At 42.8% G+C, this 21,094-nt stretch overlaps 1 protein-coding gene across 6 annotated transcripts in view; it reads left to right on the plus strand.

Moving 5' to 3' along the window:
• Positions 1–21,094, plus strand: part of LOC139415143 (adhesion G protein-coupled receptor G6) — a 55,036-nt gene that overhangs the window by 13,874 nt on the left and 20,068 nt on the right. For 4 of the 6 annotated variants that reach the window (XR_011634943.1, XM_071163004.1, XM_071163002.1 and 1 more), the window contains exons 3-5: positions 4,747–5,094; positions 7,337–7,939; positions 11,124–11,189. Coding sequence is in view for 5 of the 6 variants with exons in the window: in XM_071163004.1 (XP_071019105.1) it covers positions 4,747–5,094; positions 7,337–7,939; positions 11,124–11,189 (1,017 nt within the window). In the remaining variant the exon portion in view is untranslated. Of the gene's footprint in view, positions 1–4,743; positions 5,095–7,336; positions 7,940–11,123; positions 11,190–21,094 lie in introns of all 6 variants that reach the window. The other 2 variants (XM_071163003.1, XM_071163000.1) reach the window with 1 other exon arrangement.

Here is a 21,094-nt window from a genome sequence, read left to right on the forward strand (position 1 = left end):
CATAATAATTCAAATGTCCTATTGTTGCAGGATTATTTTCCTGCTGTAGGAGACTGGCTCAGATTAAGATTCGACATCTGTATCACATCACAACACCCAACGTCCTCCCTCGTATTTCTCTCTGTTTGCACATAGATGGTAAATCACTAGTGATTCTGAATGGTTAAAAGAAGATACCCAGTCTCTTTATTACACCACGTACCTTATATTTGACCACTTGTTGACCTGGGGTGTAGAAATGTTCTCTGTGTCTTTTATGGGACTGGACTATAGCCCTGATAAATCCTAGAGGCAAATGAGAGGGGCTCACTCTGCGTTTCATCCTCCACTCAGACACTCCAAATGAAACCAGCGCACAGCACCAGTATGCCACAGTCAATTATGTCTAGGCCATTAATTGGACTGTTTGGTAATCCCTTACATCAATAAGAGTTTAATAGCTTTCACTATAATTATATCAATCTATGTTTATTTTGAATAGAAGTGTGGCTGTTACTATTTGATGGATTTTAAAAAAGACAAGTGGATAATGTGTGCAGTTAGCTTCTTATTTAGATGACAGGTGATTTGGCATGTGATATAGTGCAGCCTGAATAGAAGACAGTGCTGGTGGGATGTTTGCAGTGGTGGAAAAATTACCCAATTATCATACTCTAGTAAAAGTAAATATATCTTAATACAAAATGACTCAAGTAAAAGTGTAAGTCACCCAGTAAAAGACTACTTACATAGAAGTCTAAAAGTATTTGGTTTTAAATATACTAAAGTATCAAAAGTAAAAGTATAAATCATTTCAAATTCCTTATATTAAGCACATTTACCGATAGCCAGGGGCACACTCAGACATCATTTACAAACAAAGCATGTGTATTTAGTGAGTCCACCAGATCAGACGCAGTAGGGATGACCAGGGATGTTCTCTTGTTAAGTGTGTGAATTGGACCATTTTCCTGTCCTGCTAAGCATTGAAAATATAACGAGTACTTTGGGTATTAAGGAAAATGTATAGAGTAAAAAGTAGATAATTTTCTTTAGGAATGTAGTGAAGTAAAAGTAAAATTTGTCAAAAAATATAAATAGTGAAGTACAGATACCCCCAAAAAACTGCTTAAGTAGTACTTAAAGTATTTTTTACTTAAGTACTTTACACCACTGGATGTTTGGATAGTTGACCTTTAAATTGTACACTGTCTCTTTATAAACGTTCAAGTTTGTGATGAGGACATGCAACAGATCAGTCATTCATACATTGCTATGATCATTGATCTCCTGAAGAAGATATCGCTTCTTTCTTTCTGTTCCCCCAAATGTTTGGATATACTTGTAAAGTTACCAGGTTGTTAGCTAACTAGCCAATGAGGTAACATGACAGAACAAGGTGTAAACAAATGGTTAACGACATGTGAGTCGTTTTAGAACGACCCATGACATGGTTTTTGAAAGTAAAAAGCAGTCCTGGCTATCAGCTATAGGAATATAAAAATGTTGCGCCGGTAATATTGGTCAGATCGGTTGACCTGGTTGGGTTCGAAGCAAACCATGGTGCAATCTTGACGCAATCAAATCTGCACTCTTTTTTTTCTTTAGGGCACAAGGAAACAAATGTACAGCGAACCTTATCATTACAACAATAATTATCTGAAAACTCCTGGTCGCACGGCAAAGTATTTCATTGCATATGCTACCAAATTGGTCGCACTTTAGAGCCCTGAATATGTATGATAATGCTTGAGACTCATGTTGCTGGCAGTAGTAGTTTTTTCTTTGACTGGGCCTCACAGTGCATTCGGAAAGTATTCAGACCCATTCACTTTTTCCACATTTTGTTACATTACAGCCGTATTCTAAAATTGATTCAATTAATTTATTTCCTCATCTATCAACATAAAATACCCCATAATGGCAAAGCGAAAACCGTTTTTTAGAAATGTTTCCAATGTGTAAAAAAATTAAAAACAGAAAGGCCTTATTTACATAATTATTCAGACCCTTTGCTATGAGACTTGAAATTGAGCTCAGGTGCATCCTGTTTCCATTGATCATCCTTTAGAGTTGGAGTCTTTGGAGTCCAACTGTGGTAAATTCAATTGATTGGACATGATTTGTCTAATACAAAGGCACATACCTGTCTATATAAGGCCCACAGTTGACAGTGCATGTCAGAGCAGAAACCAAGCCATGAGGTCGAAGAAATAGTCCGTAGAGCTCCGAGACAGGATTGTGTCGAGGCACATCTGGGGAAGGGTAACAAAGCATTTCTGCAGCTTTGAAGGTCCCCAAGAACACAGTGGAAGAAGTTTGGAACCGCCAAGACTCTTCCTAGAGCTGGCCACCCGGCCAAACTTTGCAGGACTCCACCAATCAGACCTTTATGGTAGAGTGGCCAGACGGTAGCCACTCCTCAGTAAAAGGCTCATGACAGCACGCTTGGAGTTTGCCAAAAGGCACCTAAAGAATTCTCAGACCATGAGAAACAAGATTCTCTGGTCTAATGAAACCAAGATTGAAGTCTTTGGCCTAAATGCCAAGCGTCATGTCTGGAGGAAACCAGGTACCGCTCATCACCTGGCCAATACATCCCTACGGTGAAGCATGGTGGTGGCAGCATCATGCTGTGGGGATGTTTTTCAGTGGCAGGGACTGGGAGACTAGTCAGGCTCGAGGGAAAGATGAATGTAACAAAGTACAGAGAGATCCTTGATGAAAACCTGCTCCAGAGGACTCAGGACGTCAGACTGGGGCGAAGGTTCACCTTCCAACAGGACAGAGACCTTAAGCACACAGCCAAGACAATTCAAGAATGGCTTTGGGACAAGTCTCTGAATGTCCCTGAGTGGCCCAGCCAGAGCTCGGAATTGAATCCGATCTAACATTTCTGGAGAGACCTGAAAATAGCTGTGTAGCGACACTCACCATCAAACTGACAGAGCTTGAGAGGATCTGCAGAGAAGAATGGGAGAAACTCCCCAAATGCAGGTGTGCCAAGCTTGTAGCGTCATACCCAAGAAGACTCGAGGCTGTGATCCCTGCCAAAGGTGCTTCAACAAAGTACTGCGTCAAGGGTCTGAATACTTATGTAAATGTGATATTTTATTTTATTTGTTATTTTTTGGCAAAAAAAAATAAAAAACAGTTTTTGCTTTGTCATTATGGGGTATTTGTGTGTAGATTGATGAGGGAGAAAAAACTATTTAATTAATTTTAGAATAAGGCTGTAATGTAACAGAAGTGTGGAAAAAGTCAAGGGGTCTGAATACTTTCCGAATGCACGTTAATAGGTGTTTGTGGACCAGGAAAAGGAACAGCCACTTAAAGCTGCAATGTGGTCGGCCTGAGTGAGTGGATTTAGATTTTAGGACCCTCTTGACCCTCTCGGCTTAGAAGAGGGCACATGTTGGCAGGTATAACAGGGCCACAGTAGGACCAGGCTGTAATCTGACCCTGCATCAGCCATCCATTGCGGGGTACATAACACTTCTAATGAGTCATTTTTCTGAAGCAACGACAACTCTGGACTGGAATCAGGCGATAAACAAAAACGTTTTGGTAGTATTTTTTTCCAGTAGTTAATTTGCTCTTACTGTTCCCTCGACCCTCTCCAAGGGTAGAATTCTCTGGATTGTTGCCTTCCAGGTTTCCTAATACCTGATTTGATTCAGTTTGTAGAGAAATCACACCTCAAAGGTAACATGGCTCCTGCCTGTAAGCCATCAGGATCCAGGATCAGAGAGTTAGGCAAGTAAACAAAAACACTCAACATAACAACTGCTGATTTCCATTGTATGGGTGTTATCCAGGGTTTGGCTTTTGAATTGTAATATAAATGTTCCTGAAATTTCATAGAGAAAGACTTACAGAAGATACACTGTTGCTCACAATCAAGTTAAAAAGTTGGATCAATAAGCTAATGGAGAAGAGACAAACACGATTACTGGCCATACTGAGATTGCTGTATTTAATTCTGTCTTATTACAGTTCTAGAAGACTGTATTACATAACCGTGTTAAATTACTTTGAACAATTCTGAAAGGGATCCCATCATTATGCCGACTTTGAGTGTCTTCTGACTGTACTAGCTACGTACAGTCCTTGTTTGAGTTGAGCCTATGTTTAGATGTCTGCAGACCACTCTCAACACTATTCACATTTAATGTTTATTTATGCTAAATAAAATAGACGGTCTTGTAACTTGTGTTGAATGCCGATCAAGAATGGTACTTGACAAATTTGCCTTGCTTTGCAGTGGTATTTTGCTCAAATGTTTCTGCCAATAAACAGAAACATGGTTTTGGCTCACACATTAGTCTGACCTGGATGAACATAAGTCATTGTTTTCTGAGTGAAGGTTTTTTTCCAGCCCATTACATTTTTTATCCGTGCATAGTCTTTAGATTACCTTTAAATCATAGCTATGGTATTTTATTATCTCAACATATATTTTTCAACTGCATAAGTAGTATTAGTGTCTTTTTTCACTGACTGACTCTTGTCTCTTTGCTACTCCTAATCTAAATCTCCTGTAAGTCTAAACTTGAGATGGTCCCTGTTGTCTGACTCTATTGGTCCACTAACACAGTCTCTCTGACCTCTGACATTGGCCTTGCACTGGCCTTGCACTGTTGCACTACTGACCTGACTCCTCCTCCACTGCCTTGCCTGTCCTGTCCTGGTGTCCCCTGGTGTCTTCCTGTACTCCCTGGTGCTCGGGTATAGTAGTGACAACATGTCCATGTTTTGCTTCAGCAGTGTTGAGCTGTAGTAACTCCAACTGCGTTGTGGTGCTCACGGACTCCCAGGGTACCTTTACCTCCCCCTGCTACCCCCAAGTGTACCCCAAAAGTCAGGCCTGCAAGTGGACTCTGCAGGCCCCGGCTGGATTCATTGTGCAAATAACCTTCTTCGACTTTGATCTCGAGGAGGCTCTGGGGTGCATCTATGACCGCGTCATTGTCAACACCGGAAACCAAGATGTGAAATTTTGTGGCTTGACAGCCAACGGACTGACGCTAAACTCCACCAGCAATGTGATGGAGATGTCATTTAACTCAGACTTTAGCGTCCAAAAGAAAGGATTCAATGTCAGTTACAGACAAGGTATGTTTTAAAGCGGGCACATTTTTACAGGTATATTTGAATGATTATGATTTTTATGGTTATTATTGTTATTACGATTCTTCTGTTTTATAGTTTGAATGTTTTTACATGACATTTTATTTTCTGTTTTGAACGTGGTAGTTTAGATGTTAGTGTTTAGCCATGCTCTATGACAGTAAGCTTGAGGTATTTATAAGTAATTCCCCACGTCATTTTAGAGGGATTTCACGTTACACAAGCATCAAACATCTCCGCCATTATACTAACCAAACAGCAACAACATGGCTTAGGACAAACATGTCTTCCATCCATTATGCTTAAAAAAGTACCCTTTTTCTTTCTTATTTCTGACACACGGCAGTGCTTCGGCCTTTAACGTACTCAGTTCCTTTTCCTCGAATACCAAAAGCGCTAATAACTCAAATGTTGTATTCTCAACATAATAGTCAGAGAAACCTATGATTTCTAATAACATTGATTGTTTTATAGTGTATAGCCTATAAATGGTGTATGTTCGGTTTATAGAATCCTAGTCCCAGCCTTTATTTAGGCACCACATGTAAACCCTGCACATCAAAGAGTTACAGTAAGTGTAATATGCACATAGCTCCACCCCACCCCCCTCTTCCAGTAACCTTTTAAAGAGCACTAATCCATCAAATTCACTCCTAGCTTGAATAGAACCTCCGATATACATCGAGTCCAAGTGCGAATCAAGTGTCAGGGACTGGTGCCGTAGCTGTTCAATGCCTTCACATTATTTAATAACATTTTCACAAAATTCTGGAGACCAATTTTACTGTGAGAGACCACAGGACAAAAAGTTTCAGCCAGTCAAGTTGGAACATGGTATGCTTTGCAATATGCAAGCAATCTTTTTGTTGCTGTGAAACACCAGGGAGGCCAAGGAAACTCTGCTTTGGGGGGGTTTCCACAGTGCTTGGTTCTGGTTGGCTCCTTTGCTGTCCTCAGGCATTGGGTATCAATTTAACGCATGGCTGTCTGATGAGCTAGAGTTGTCAGCATCTATCATTTAAATTGAATAATTCATACAGTGCATCACATGAGTCTTGTGGTCTAAGTTCCTATTGGGTTTAAACTCAAGGTGATATCCCAACCGGCAGGCAACCTATTGAACTTGGTTTTCAATCTGTTGGCAGTCCAACGTCCTGCCTGGAGCCCTGGAATCATATGACGGTGTCACAGTAAGCCCTGGCCTTTCCGTATGGCTTGCAAAGCAGATCGGAGATCAACAACACAAACAGAGCCCTGCAGGATCTATCAAAAGGGCCTCTGAACTGTGTCAAATCCTGATACCACATTCAAAGCTGAGTTTTTCCATTCCAAATTGGCTGTCACTCTGGCAGTGGGGATGGCCAACAGCAACAAACCAGAGCTTCATTAAAATGAAACGTGTCAGAAAGTATGGAATGAGCGTACAGTACATTTAAAAAGGAACAGAAAAAACTTTTTTCTTCTTTAAAAATCTCATTTATTGGTGGGAATGGGGAATGTGGAGGGATAGTTGACATTTTCATCTTAGTGATAAGAGGAAGGCCTGAGATGTCACCTGCTGACTGACACTGTTCATGCTCTGGGCTGTGGAACACTCTGCAGTCATATAACGATGATGTGGAGATGGTGCCTCATTAAATGAAAAAACGTGAATAACGACAGACTGCAGGAGAGTGACACATGAAGCTTATTCAATCGGTTAGCCTATCATCTAGACGTGGTAATTTATGTAGTGCCTCACATGAACTTTTATTCTCCCACACTCATCAGTCAGTGAATTAGCCTTTTAAGCATTCAAAAGTCAGAGTATGACTGAATAGCAGTAATGGCCGGCATTAGTCAGGTAAATGGTGAGTTTACCAAGACATATGGATTATTAGTTGTGTCGTTATTCAGACAAGATGTTCTGTACAGTTTTATTTAGAGCCTCTGGTTCTACTGAATATCTGACAGTCATCTAATGTGGTGGTTCTCAACTTCAATCCAGGAGATCCACAGTGCTGGTTTTTGTTCCAGCCCAGTACTAACGCAACCGATTCAACTGATCAAAGGCTTAATGATTAGTTGATGACTTGATGAGGCAGGTTGAATTTTTAAACTTTTGTATTGGAGGCAGCTCTGCCCCGCAGGAAGAATGACTGTGATCGGTTGATTCTGCAGTTTAATTAGGCCTGGAGGTGAAAACACTTTGTTCTCTAATGCTCTTCTTTCTACTTGTGTGCTGTAGTTGCCGTGGCGCTGAGGAACCAGAAGGTCATGTTGCCGAACGGAAATGGCAAAGTGGTCAAGGTCTCCAATTCAGTGACCATACCGACCCTTCAGCAGTTCACCGTGTGCTTTGAGGTAGCCCGCTCCAACCAAAAGAACAAGGAAACCATCTTTTCTTACACCCGGCAAGAGGACAGCAGTGGTGATGAAGCCCTAAGTTTCGGAATGAACCAGGATGGAATGGCACTGGTCATGAGTAACGAGACATGTCTGGTAGACTCTATCCTCAATCCCTCGGACTTCACCTCCACCATGAAGCCGTTCTGTCTCACATGGGCCTCCACCACAGGCAAGGTGACCCTTTACTACAACAGCAACTACCGGACCAGGACCTGCCCTAACACAAGTGGGCGCTTGGTGGGGGCCGGGGGCCTGTTCAGGCTGGGGGGCAAGAATAGCTTCGATGGGACCATCTATAACTTCCGCCTCTGGGATAACGCCATGAGCATGACACAGTTGGCCGCCCTTACCTGTGACGCCGTCGGCAACGTCATTGACTGGGACAACAGCTTCTGGGACATCCCCTCTTCGCTGGCACAGACAGACAGAACACTGAGCTGCAGTGAGTATCCAAATATAGTCATATCCTTTGCACACTGGTATGTTCTATTTATGATGACTTATTTCCCGTCAGCAGAACTTCAAAGGTGTTTGACTGACAGAAGTCTATATATTGTTATCGGGACAATTTCCTGGTTCATTAGTAACAGTTCATGCAATATTATTCCAAGTGATATACTAGTTATGAGAGAACCTAAAATGGCATCTAAATCCTAAGTAACTCAAACAGTCCAGTGTTATCCAAACTGCTAAGGAAGATGAAAGCAGCAGCAGCAGGACAAAGATATTTGCTCCATGTCTCTACCTTTGAAAGTATTAGGAATCTGTTTGTAGCGATAGGAGCGTAGCCACAGCGAAAGGAGCCAGGGGTGTCGGGAAATGTCTGCCGATTGCCCGGTGCCCACTAGAGAATGGTGCTGTGTGTGGTTTAGCTGTGGAAAGTACGAAGTGCAGTATCATGCATTTCACCTACCCGTTATGAGTCTCACAGAACACACACAGGCCCCATGGCTGAGGAAACACTTTTTTTTTTACTTAGCCCCATTCCCAAAACACTATCTGCTCGGCTACAGCTTGGGCCTGAGAGTCTGTGAAAGAGAGTTCAGCAAGGGAGGACTTTTAAGATCAAATTGTAGGAGTTCTCTTCCCAACCCTACGCTCTCCCTTTCACAGAGGTGCACAGAGAAAGATGTCTCTCGGAACATTCCCCTAACTCTTGTGTTAGCCTTTAAACTGCTCATGGGTGTGGATGATCTGAAACATCCAGCTCTCTCTTTTGTACTCCGAGCAATGTTTCTCAATTCCATAACCCACCACACCGCAGTCGGAGTTAAGATCTCTGCTGCTGCTCCAGTTCAGAATCATACATGCCAGATGTGAAAGCAGATAGAATCTAGCTCTACTCTACTGTACACTATTTAGAAGAGGAGTAGAGTAGGCAATATACTGTTGTTCAGAAGTATATCAACGTCCTTGTTCGTCTTTACTTCAACACACCTCCGTGTTGCATTGTGGTCCATTAGATTATTAAATGTTAATTCACTTATTAATAAGTACATATGTTTGTCAAGACAAACAAATGCTTTGCTTTGCCCACAAGAGTTTGTTTTCATGTCACTGGCTGATGCAGCTGCTGCTAGTTAAATGCCCATGGCTGACTGTTGCGATACCTACTCATGTCAAGTTCTCTCTTTACAGTCTGTTTCCCACATTGCATACACTTAACAACAGCTGTTCCATCTAGTGGTGAGTGTGCTGCTAACAACTTGATTGCTTTGTGAAAGTTGCTTGCTGGAGTGCTTAGTGCCATGGGAGATGCATTTGAAATACGGTGTTAACTAATATAACATTTAAACTAATGGTTCCAGAAAACAGAGGGTTGCGTTAGTTATATTATGGATAAACTTTCTACCTAGACTCTGGACGTAACATGTCAATGATAAATCAAGTCCCAGTTAGAGTCATCTACAGTCAATATGCCAAATCTGTACACCGATAGATGATTATTAGTCTTGCGTCATACATTGAAAGCCTCAACTCAAGATCAACCAGGTGAAGTTCTAAGTTATTTCTCTGATCCCAGACTTTGTGTCGTGACAAAATGAGACTCTGCATGACGCGATTCTGTCCCTGCTTTGAATAACAGCAATGTATCTGCCAGCCTCGTCTGTCCAGGGCTTCTAATGCAGGAAGCACATTAAAGACCCCATGCTTACAGAGCAGACAGTGACTTCTTAGGAACTAAGATGTGACAACCAAATCCCATGTACACTGATCCACAGCTGAGCCAATGAGATTGTCAGGAGGCTGAGGGGCTCAAACCTTAGGTAGTCTGGTATGTAGTCTGGTATGTAGTCTGGTAGGTAATCTGATTGGTAGTCTGGAAGGTAGTCTGGTTGGTAGTCTGATAGGTAGTCTGATTGGTAGGTAGTCTGGTATGTAGTCTGGTAAGTAGTCTGATTGGTAGTCTGATTGGTAGTCTGATTGGTTGTCTGATTGGTAGCCTGATTGGTAGTCTGGTTGGTAGTCTGATTGATAGTCTGATTGGTAGTCTGGTTGGTAGTCTGATTGGTAGGTAATCTGGTAGGTAGTCTGATTGGTATTCTGATTGGTAGTCTGGTTGGTAATCTGATTGGTAGTCTGGTTGGTAGTCTGATTGGTAGTCTGATTGGTAGTCTGGTTAGTAGTTTGATTGGCCAAAAGTGTATGGCACGCAAGGCTGTAGCTGTAGTCTGTCTGGTGTAAACTAGCTCTGGGCTAATTATCAGGCTTGTGAAGAGGACTGGCCCCAGTGAAGCTCTTTTGGCCTTCAGTGGAGGAGTGAATGTCTGCATGGCTAAACTCTGTCAGAGATCCAGTATTCACTGAGTCCTCACAGTCCTGATCCAGGCACGATGGGGTTGTTTACTCTTGTTGGTCTACTAGTCTAGATATATGGAATAGCACTAGCAATACATCCACATCACCTAAGGCAAAAGGCTTTTTTGAGTGGGAATGATGGGTACTGGCCTGGGAGTGACAAGAGTGTCAGTAATGACAACTCACATCCACTAACTGATATTAAACATGGCCTCTCTCTCCTCTGACATGTCATTACTTTTCATTACCAGCGATTATCAAATTGATTAGCCATGTCCATCAAGTCCAGGTGGGTCTGTCTCGCTGTGTTCTCCTCTGATCTCTCTTCTGTTTAAGAACATTAGAAAATATGCGAGGGGTGTACGCAAAGCAGCATCATCCCTGTATCACAAAGTGCTGCATATTTTATACAAGAGAGGAAGTGTTGGCGTTTGGACTGGGCACAGCTATAGAACAGTGAGGAAAATATCAAACTCCTCGCCCTTTTCAACAAGATGAGAAGTATTTAGGCTTATGAAATTCCAACATTTATATGGCAGATCATTCGGATTATTTATTGACATTTCTGGGTCCCATACCAGCCTGAGAGCATGTAGCTAGCTGAGCGGCTGCTGGGAAACTGTCAATCTTTTTACAAGGGCGGTGCTTAATACCCAGCCCGAAGCCATGCCAAATATAAATGTTTGATGAATGTATAATGTGTGGGCCTGTACTGAAATTAACATAATAATGCATAAACTTGTTTGTGTTCTTTTTTTATCACTCAAACATGGGAAATATTGTTGATTAAGGTGATTTAACATGCTTATTTCCAATCCACTTTGAAGGTACCTCTGTACCCATCTACACATCACACACCACCAGCTGTTCCTCTCCTGGACTGAACTGCCCAGGTAGGAAACCAACGACTGTTACGCATATCAATCATTTACAACAGACAGTACAATGATTATCAAGCATCACACAATAATCAATTATTAAATGTGATTGAATATTGATTAACATACTTACAGACATACCATTTGACCCTTCTTCCACATGTTTGTGTGTAAGCTCCCTGTTATGTTTTATTCATCTTGTTTTAGTTTTTTACATATTTACAATCTGCCAGCATTATAAAAGGCACACAGTGCTTCACTCTTTCCACGTCACTTTGCATTGATGGCCACGGTATCGAGTCAATGCAGATTAATGACGTCATTTTATGGAGCCTCTGTGGAATCACATAGAAATGGGTCCAGTTTGACCCCCTGTTCTGGATAAGATGATGCAGGGTTAATATGGCCTCTCCTTCCCATAGACATCAGCCAGAGCTAGATGTTGACTTACAAGCGACACTTTCCAAAATGTCAGTTCTCTTGCTGTGAGCAAATCTATTAAGCTCTGTCCATGGTGCATTTATTCAGAGGTCAACTCTTATATACTTTGCTTATCAGAAACACCTGTAGCACTGTGCTGGAGATTCAACAAGGTGATTGGATGAAAATAAATGAGACAAGGATGAAGCCCATCAAAGAATGGCCTCTGTGGCTTGTGATGGCTAAATGCAGGGTTTCACTATAGGCGGTGGGAGATTTTATTATTCGGCCTGACAAGTTTTTTGAAGAAAAAATATGTAAATATTTAGACATAAAAGACTGTAAAATCACCAGGAAATGAGCTCAACGTGATTTTAATTTAGGAAATCTGTCCAAGAATTCACATGTATAAATAGAGACATGTGCGATCGTATCCCAACGTAATCAAGGTTTGATATGATTCTGTTTTTCTCAAATACTATATCTGATTGAGATTCTTGTGGTCAATTTGCAGTGTACAAATGATTTAGAACTATGTTTCAGCCCCCCGACCATCTGCTCAAGGACAAATCGCCCTACGGCTGAATGTAATTGGGGACCCCTGACTTTGTATGTTTTACAGAAGAAATAACTTTCAACTCTAAACCTGTTGATCCTATCCTAGTAGAAACCGTATGTTTACTGAGTAAATGTTAAAACTGTCTTTCATAGACGTGCTAATCATCGCTTCTGAAGCTACTGCATCACACAACTGGACAAGATTTCTCTGCATATTTGTATTTATATTCCTTATGCTATGCTTCATTGCGCCATCAGTCATCTTTTGTGGCTGGTGGATGGTGCATTTGTGTTGCCTTACTTTACATCCATTTAATGCATATGTAACCTTTCTCCATACATCCCTGCAACCAGCAACATTAACTCCTACCAGCTCATCCATTATCACCACTAACATGATTTCTACTAATTCAACAACCCACGGTAAGCATCCATCCCTCCTTCACATTGTTTGTAAAGAGCACATGTTATTTTCAGCCTATCTGTTGTTATGAAGGTAAGCCAATACGATCTACTTAAAGCTAGAATCCTTAGTTTGGACTTTTTTGGACGTATAAATGAATGATACAGACCCATTGATTCTTGAAGGAAATAACTTAGAAATGCCTCAACTATCATACGCCATCAGAATCCAAAATGTAAGCTTATTTTACTCCAATGTTTGTAAACAACGTAAATGTAAACACTGTATAGCCCCAAAACATGGTTGAAACTATAATCTTGATATCATGGATAATCAGTCCTTGCATTCATAGCTCTGTCTATGAATCTGAGAGTGATTACATTTCTTCAGGCCCATCCCTCAGCTTTTTACCAAATCATAGGCGGGTTGATGGCTTTGTTATTGTTTTAATTAAGGACTCTAGCTTTAATGCAGTTTGCAGCTGATGGATCACCCCTGTTTTAATCAATATGTAAAATGTCCACTGACTGACTTAGGGGATATTTACATGTGGCCCGTTAAACTAGGGAGATTTAGGTCTTATCCCAAAGCCTCTGTGATTGCTCCGATGGTTCCCTCTCAAATACCACACAGCCAATTCCAATCTATTAAACCCACATAATACTGAATCCACTGTTTGAGGAATGGAGGTGCATTCACATCAACTTCTATCTAATCTAAGAAAATGTGTTGATAAAGGAAGTTTATGATTTGATTAAATGTCAATGGCTCATATGAAACGCTTGGTTAATTTCTGAAATTAAATTCATTTCCCAGCCCAAATAAATAAAGATTTGTGAAAAGCAGCCACCTGTTTTATCAAGTAGGATTCTGTAATGAGGGAAGACTCTTATTAAACATGAAAGATGAAGACTTGAAGAACAGCTGTGTTTGAGTTATTTGGCAGTTTGGTGGGTTGCAGGCCATGCAATAGGTAAACACCATGTCTCTGATACTGTACTTCAGTGGAGGCTTGTGGAAGGAGCTATAGGAGGACAGGCTCATTGTAACAGCTGGAATGGAATAAATGGAGCGGTATCAAACACATCAAACATATGAAAACCACATGTTTGACTCCATTCCAAAAAATACCATTGCTGCCTTTACAATGAGCCTGTCCTCCTATAGCTCCCCCCACCAGCCTCTACTGCTGTACTTACTACCTAATGGGTTTAATGCAGGAGACATTTCATCATTTTCTTATCTGACCCATCGTTGAAGTAATGCAAACAAGGTCCTGGGTTTTCCCTTTTAAGTTTGAAGCCACTATATATTGACTATATATATTTAGACATGATATATTTAGACATGACATCAATTGGATGGTTGAACAAGATTGATTTAGCTCACTGTACACTCTTGGAAGATAAGGTGCTATTTAGAACCAAAAAGGGTTCTTCGGCTGTCCCCATTGGAGAACCCTTTGAATAACCCTTTTTTGGTTTCAGGTAGAACCCTTTTGGGTTACATGTAGAACCCTTTCCACAGATGGTTCTACCTGGAACCAAAAATGGTTCTCCTATAGGGACAGTCAAATAACCCTTTTGGAACCCTTTTTTCTAAGAGTTTTGGTTATCCCCTATCCAAAACAGAGTACAATGCTTCATTTGACAGTCAAATGTAACTGTCCTGTCCTCAGGCTGTTTCACAACCAGCCGTGATTGGGAAATCCCATAGGGCGGCGCACAATTGGCTCAGCGTCATCCTGGTTTGGCCGGTGTAGGCCGCCATTGTAAATAGGAATTTGTTCTTAACTGACTTACCTAGTTAAATAAAGGTTATATAAAAAAAAATGACCAACTCATACCCATCTACGTCTATGATCTCAACCTCAGCTCTCAATACTTCACCATCTGTTATTCATCTCATACTGTCTGCTGTCCATCGCCAGTTCTCTCTGCTACCACTTCATCTGCCACCACTACTAGCATGCCTCTAACTACCAGCTCAACAACTGGTAAGGCCATCTTTACTTCTCAACATTATTTTCCCTCTAGAGATGAGAATGCCTTAACCATTAACCACTTTGCTATTATACCCTCCTTTTGCTGTCTTGTGCTGTAAATGTCACCAGTTCAAACCACTACCCCGACCACTCCTGCAGCTACAACTAATGTTCCAACATTATCCAGCACAACCACTGGTAAGGTATCTCTCCCAATGGAACTGATCGCAGTTTATGCAAATTGTATCTGATTATAGTTATAGTGCGAATTGCATTTTTCTGAATGTGTTACTTATAAGGCCTTTATAAACACTTCAATTTTGGTACATCCATATAATATGTCTACGTAGTTTAGTCTGATTTCCCTCTCAGAACATTTAGCAAACACATGACATTTGGCAGTAACTACATTGTCATTTACTTTCAGGAAAAAAGGTAAAGATGAGAGATCTTGCCAATGAGGTTGTTAATGGCATGGCCACGTGTTGACCCATATAACCCCATGCATACTCTCTAGTGCATTGCTTATTGTTTGTGTGTGTGTGTGTGTGTTCATTTCACTCTTTCAAACAATTTAGTTCACATTTGCTGTCCTTGTCACCAGTTACTCAAACCGTTATCTCATCTGCAGCAGCCGCTATTAACACAACTCTATTCTACAGCACAACCAATGGTAAGATGTGTCTATTTGTTTTTTCTTGTTTTGTACTCGGCTTGTGGCAGGTTCCTTCATGTGTCGGGAATGGGTTTGAAAGCAGTGCTATCCTTGACCAACTTGTAACTTTCCACATGGATTAAGCTGGGAAAGCAATTGTCATGGCTTCTCAGTGGGAGTATGTTTTCCCATGTTGCTTCCTTTTAACAATGGACTCAGCAGTGAATACTGTCTAAGTGGTTCTTGACATTTTGAAAACACCTCTAGTAGCCCTGTATTGTGTGTTTTGTCGTTATTGCCTTCCATTTGATTTTTTAACAATTATTTTGACAATTTTCCACCCATGTTCTACCAGCACCGACAGCTTCTGCTACTACTATTGTTTCAAACCCAGCTACGACTAACTCACCTACCACTAACAACACAGTGCATGGTAAGACAGCCCACTTTCTCTTTTTGCCTGTTAGTGACTACGGACTGATTGGGGAGAATTCAATATCAACTGTCTATTTTGTTCCCTTTTGTCTCAAATGTGTCTCTTTTAATTGGGAATTTCATTTTCTATCCCTTACTCTTACTAACAGTGACAAATCTCCCCTATTATCCCTTACTACCACTAACACACCAGCTAACATCACTACTACCACTAACACACCAGTTAACATCACTACTACCACTAACACACCAGCTAAAATCACTACTACCACTAACACACCAGCTAACATCACTACTACCACTAACACACCAGCTAACATCACTACTACCACTAACACACCAGTTAACATCACTACTGCCACTAACACACCAGTTAACATCACTACTGCCACTAACACACCAGCTAACATCACTACTACCACTAACACACCAGCTAACATCACTACTACCACTAACACACCAGCTAACATCACTACTACTCCGAGTAAGGCTTTACAGAAAAAAAGTATACTGTATACCTTTGTTCAGTACACCTGGCCTCTATTACTGTAACTTTCAAGCACTTTGTGCAAAAAGACCTCAAAGTGTAGTCTGAAGACATGGGGCCTCTATTTTTCCATGTTTGGCATCCAAATGACTAATATAATCAAGGTAGACTAGACGTCACAAGGTTTTAGGATGTGTTTATAACGGTTTCAGAAGTAGTTACTATACAAAGCTTTAAAATGAGACACTTGACTAATCACATACTATTTCTAGCTTCCACTTCTTCAGTAGTTGAAGCTTTTACTTTGTTCTTGGTTTCTTCTACTATCATGTCCTCTGTCATTGCTCAGATTCCGCTCAGCTGGGTAAAACATACACTTAGGAAATCCTTGCTGACTTAGTTGTGCTGTCACTCTTGCTAACATTGTCTGAAGCCACTACTACACCACCGTCCTCGACTAACCTGTCTTCTACTGTCTTGTCCATTTGACAATATCTGTATCTTTTCTGTCAACTCAAAATGAAGGTCTAGTTAACTGCCATAAATCTAGGCGATCCTTCCATACAGCGGCTACTATTTTGTATTTGTTTATTCAGCTACAGTATATGCTGGATGTCAGTCTGTATTTAAAATATGTAACCTGCTTTGACCCCTCTGTTTTTACATTGACTGGACTGGTGCGCCACAGACAAGGAGAGAACAGTGTATCTGTGGTCTTCTCTCTGGTTCACCCCATGGCCAGTGGCCTCCTCCACCACCACCACCCCCCACACCAGGCCTCACGTCCTGCCTGATCCCCACAGCTCTATAACCTCACTGGGCTACATCTCTACCCCACTCTTCTGGCCCGTGAGGAAGAAACCTGAGGCCACCATCAGACCCATCCTCTAGCCGACCAAGCCTCCTCCTGTACCCAAGGTGATCACAACAACAACAGCGCTGGTGGTCAGTAAGATACGCCGTATCCAGGGCCACGACCAGTCCCCAGGGGTTGTTCCCAGGGTGACCGGTGGATGTTGGGAACAATAGTGATGAGGAGGACCTGGAATCTTTCCCAGCAGCGGCATCAGCATCACTCAGCAACTGTAAGAAGAGTAAGCCCATGGCCCCCACCACTGGGTGCCACTGAGTCCCAGCAGAGAGAACAGCAGCAGCACTGTGAACTGGACTAAGCTCCTGGTGGAGGACACATCAGGCTTTGAGCCATTCATTTACGACCTGGACCTAGGGGACAACCCCTTCAGCCTCTTCCAATATGACTCACCCTACTCCCTGGATGAAGGCCTGGCTCTGGCTGCCTCTGGCCCACACAACCTTTCCCACACTGGGGCTGGAGTCAGCACTGAGGGCCCAGACCGTGTGACTATGGGCGGCTCTGTTAATGCCGGGGAACTGCCGGGGAGGAGGGGAACATTTACACAATCAATCAGAGCCCAGTTTACCCTGGGAGGCGTTGGCAGGAGGCACTCTGGCAGAGGCTGGAGGAGAGGCTGGGACTGGGGAGCAGGGTGGGGTGGTGGTAGCACACAGCAGCTGGACTCAAATCCCTCCTTTCAGCACGGCTCCAGACAAGACAGGTGTGCAAATAGATCAGGCCCGGCCAAGCAGCGGCTTCAGTGAGCAAAAAGCAGAGAGAATCACACAGGCCCTCTCAAATATCGCCACACAGTCTCCCTCATTATTAACAATAGCAGAGCTCAGAGTCTCTATGAGGGTCAAGATGATCTCTGAAAGTGACCTCACAATGGAGATCAGTCTACTACACCCTAACCTACTCCCATACCTACCGTGTCTACTACACTGCAGCAGCTCCAGCCTCCAGATAGCCTATGGGCAGTTGTGATTACAGATTTATCGGTCCCTAACTCCCTCCACTCCAACCATACCTCACCCCACCTCTCCCTACCCTGCGTTCTCCTCCTTACCCATCCGCAGGATGGAACAAGGTGATGTTAGTCATTCAGGACACGTCAGGCTAGCTGCCACTGAGACCGACCCGGTGCTCTTGGAGAGTTCACAGGCGAGTGTGCCTTCAATGGAGGTTCAAAGTGATTTATTGATGCGGGAGGGCACAAGGCCCAGTCCACTGTCTCTGTCAGTCCTTAAAAGAGCTCTAACACCTGTCCTTGAGGAAACACACCTCTCTTCCTCTGACAAACACCACAGTGACCTGGTTTTACCCTCTTTAATATTATGTGTTTTATTTCACCTTTATTTCACCAGGTAGGCCAGTTGAGAACAAGTTCTCATTTACAACTGTGACCTGGCCAAGATAAAGCAAAGCAGTGTGACAGACAACAACACAGAGTTACACATAAATAAACAATAAACAACAATAAACAAGTCAATGACACGGTAGAAAAAAAATAAAGTCTATATACAGTGTGTGCAAAAGGCATGAGGAGGTAGGCAATATATAGGCCATAGTAGCAAAGAATTACAATTTAGCAGATTAACACTGGAGTGATAAATGAGCAGATGATGATGTGCAAGTAGAGATACTGGTGTGCAAAAGAGCAGAGAAGTAAATAAAAACAGTATGGGGAGGAGGTAGGTAGATTGGGTGGGCTATATACAGATGGACTATGTACAGCTGCAGCGATTGGTTAGCTGCTCAGATAGTTGATGTTTAAAGTTGGTGAGGGAAATAAAAGTCACCAGCTTCAGCGATTTTTGCAATTCGTTCCAGTCACTGGCATCAGAGAACTGGAAGGAAAGGCGGCCAAAACAACGTGTTGGCTTTGGGGATGATCAGTGAGATATACCTGCTGGAACGTGTGCTACGGGTGGGTGTTGTTATCGTGACCAGTGAGCTGAGATAAGGTGGAGCTTTACCTAGCATAGACTTATAGATGACCTGGAGCCAGTGGGTCTGGCGACGAATATGTAACGAGGGCCAGCCGACTAGAGCATACAGGTCGCAGTGGTGTGTGGTATAAGGTGATTTGAGGAATCAGTTGAGTTCCTTCTCAACTAACTCTCATCCTGTGGACAGTAGGGTAGCCAGTATGGTACTAAGTGAGAGTATTGCCAGTGAATGAGGGGATAAGGTTAGATTCACCTCTGGCTCTGGAGAAATCGTCAAATTTATGAACAATGTGTCAGACAGCAGTATGTTGGGCAGCACAGACAGGAAAGAGGGATTTTATCCACTCAGTGCTAATCTGAGAGGTTTGTCACGTACATCCCATCTATTTGTCACTCCTATCACAGAACAACTACACCACCAGGCGCTCCTCCCAGCCACCATGCCAGACGAATGGGCCTCCTCTCAGTCCTCACCTCCTAATACAATCTCCCCAAGCAGACAGGAGTGGATGGATGTGTTGACCACCACGTTCAGCTTGGTCTCTCTCAGCTTCATATCACCAATTCATATCACCAATTTTACCGAATGGGAAAGTAAAGATGGGATGGAGAGACACTCGGCTCCAGAGTAAGGAGAGGAAGTCCACGTCACCCGTAAGTGTTTCTTCCTCCTCTCCATCTCCGATCTCTCTTTTCCGCCCCAGCACGCAGAGCAACCCATCTGTATCCCAGCTTGGATACCATGGGACCTTACACAACTATGATGATGGATCTGAATATGTCTCCCAGACCCGCCCTCTCCTCCTCCATGCTAGCCCCCTCTCCCTCTCCAGCCCTGCCAACGCCATACATCAGCAGCACATCGTCAGAATATGGCAGCGTCGTTACCCATGAACCGCAGCAGCAGGCATATATGCATGAATTAGGCTGGTCACGGCCGGTCAGCGGTCTTGGTTGTGTGATTCACACAGACACACACTCTCCGCCATGACCTCCAGGTCAGATCAGCTCATGTCCGATGCTTCTGAATCTCCCGTATTCCACAGACCGATGACAACAAACGCTCCTCGTATTGGAGAGCTAGCGCCTCACTGCCCACCAGACCAATGGCTGCATTCCGACAATCCTCTACACTCACTGGCAGCCAGTCAGAGCCCACTCAGCCTGCTGGAACTGATGGAACACTGGCCTGGCCTGAAGAGAGCAGAGAGAACACAGCATTGTCCACTTCCCCAGACACACAGCTCACTGCTGCTGCCTCTGGTAACCTCACCATTAGGCTGCAATTATACAGCCCACCACTGTTACCACAATTATGCAGCCTCCTTCTGCCTCAAACACACAGTCTGCCACATACACACAACTCACCACTGCCAATAAACAGCCAACTGTTTCTCCAAATATCCAGTTCACCGATACCCTCACCAACCAGCCTCTTACGGCCCTAAACACCTACCAGGCTGGGGCTAGCCCTGTATCAGTCTCCTTCAGAGCCAACCACAGTGAGGACACACAGGGAAATAGACATGGACCGGCCCTCATCTAACACACACCCTCCACTGCTGCAAGCACGTCAGTAAGCAGATTGGGCCCTGGCAACAATGTGACTGTGAATCAGAGCACCGTCACAGACAGAGAGACACAGACCACTCCCATGCCACTAGCCGTCATTGATGTGGATCATCAGTCTTTTGTTCCTACAGAGAGCCCCTACTTTCCTCTTACCACTCCACATGAAGTGCTGAATGCAGGCAGTGGCACAGTGTCCACCACACACGCCATCGCACGTACCACAGCCTGCATCACGGGCACCCCTGTTCTCGCCCCATGCCATTGTAAAACTCCCTTTAATTTTTCATGTCTGTGTTTTTTTTTCGCAATAACAACTTATACAGTGCGAGAGTGTTCGACGAGTAACATTTTGTTATGTTACAGCGTTATTCCAAAATTGATTACATAAAAAAATATCCTCAGTAATCTACACACAATATACCATAATGACAAAATGTAAACAGGTTTTTACAAATTTTGGAAATGTTTTACAAATAAAAAACAGAAATACCTTATTTACATAAGTATGTATACACTTTGCTATGAGACTGGAAATTGAGCTCAGGTGCATCCTGTTGTTTCTACAACTTGATTGGAGTCCACCTGTGGTAAATTAAAT

Source organism: Oncorhynchus clarkii, chromosome 8, assembly GCF_045791955.1.
Source record: "Oncorhynchus clarkii lewisi isolate Uvic-CL-2024 chromosome 8, UVic_Ocla_1.0, whole genome shotgun sequence".
Lineage (NCBI taxonomy): Eukaryota > Metazoa > Chordata > Actinopteri > Salmoniformes > Salmonidae > Oncorhynchus > Oncorhynchus clarkii.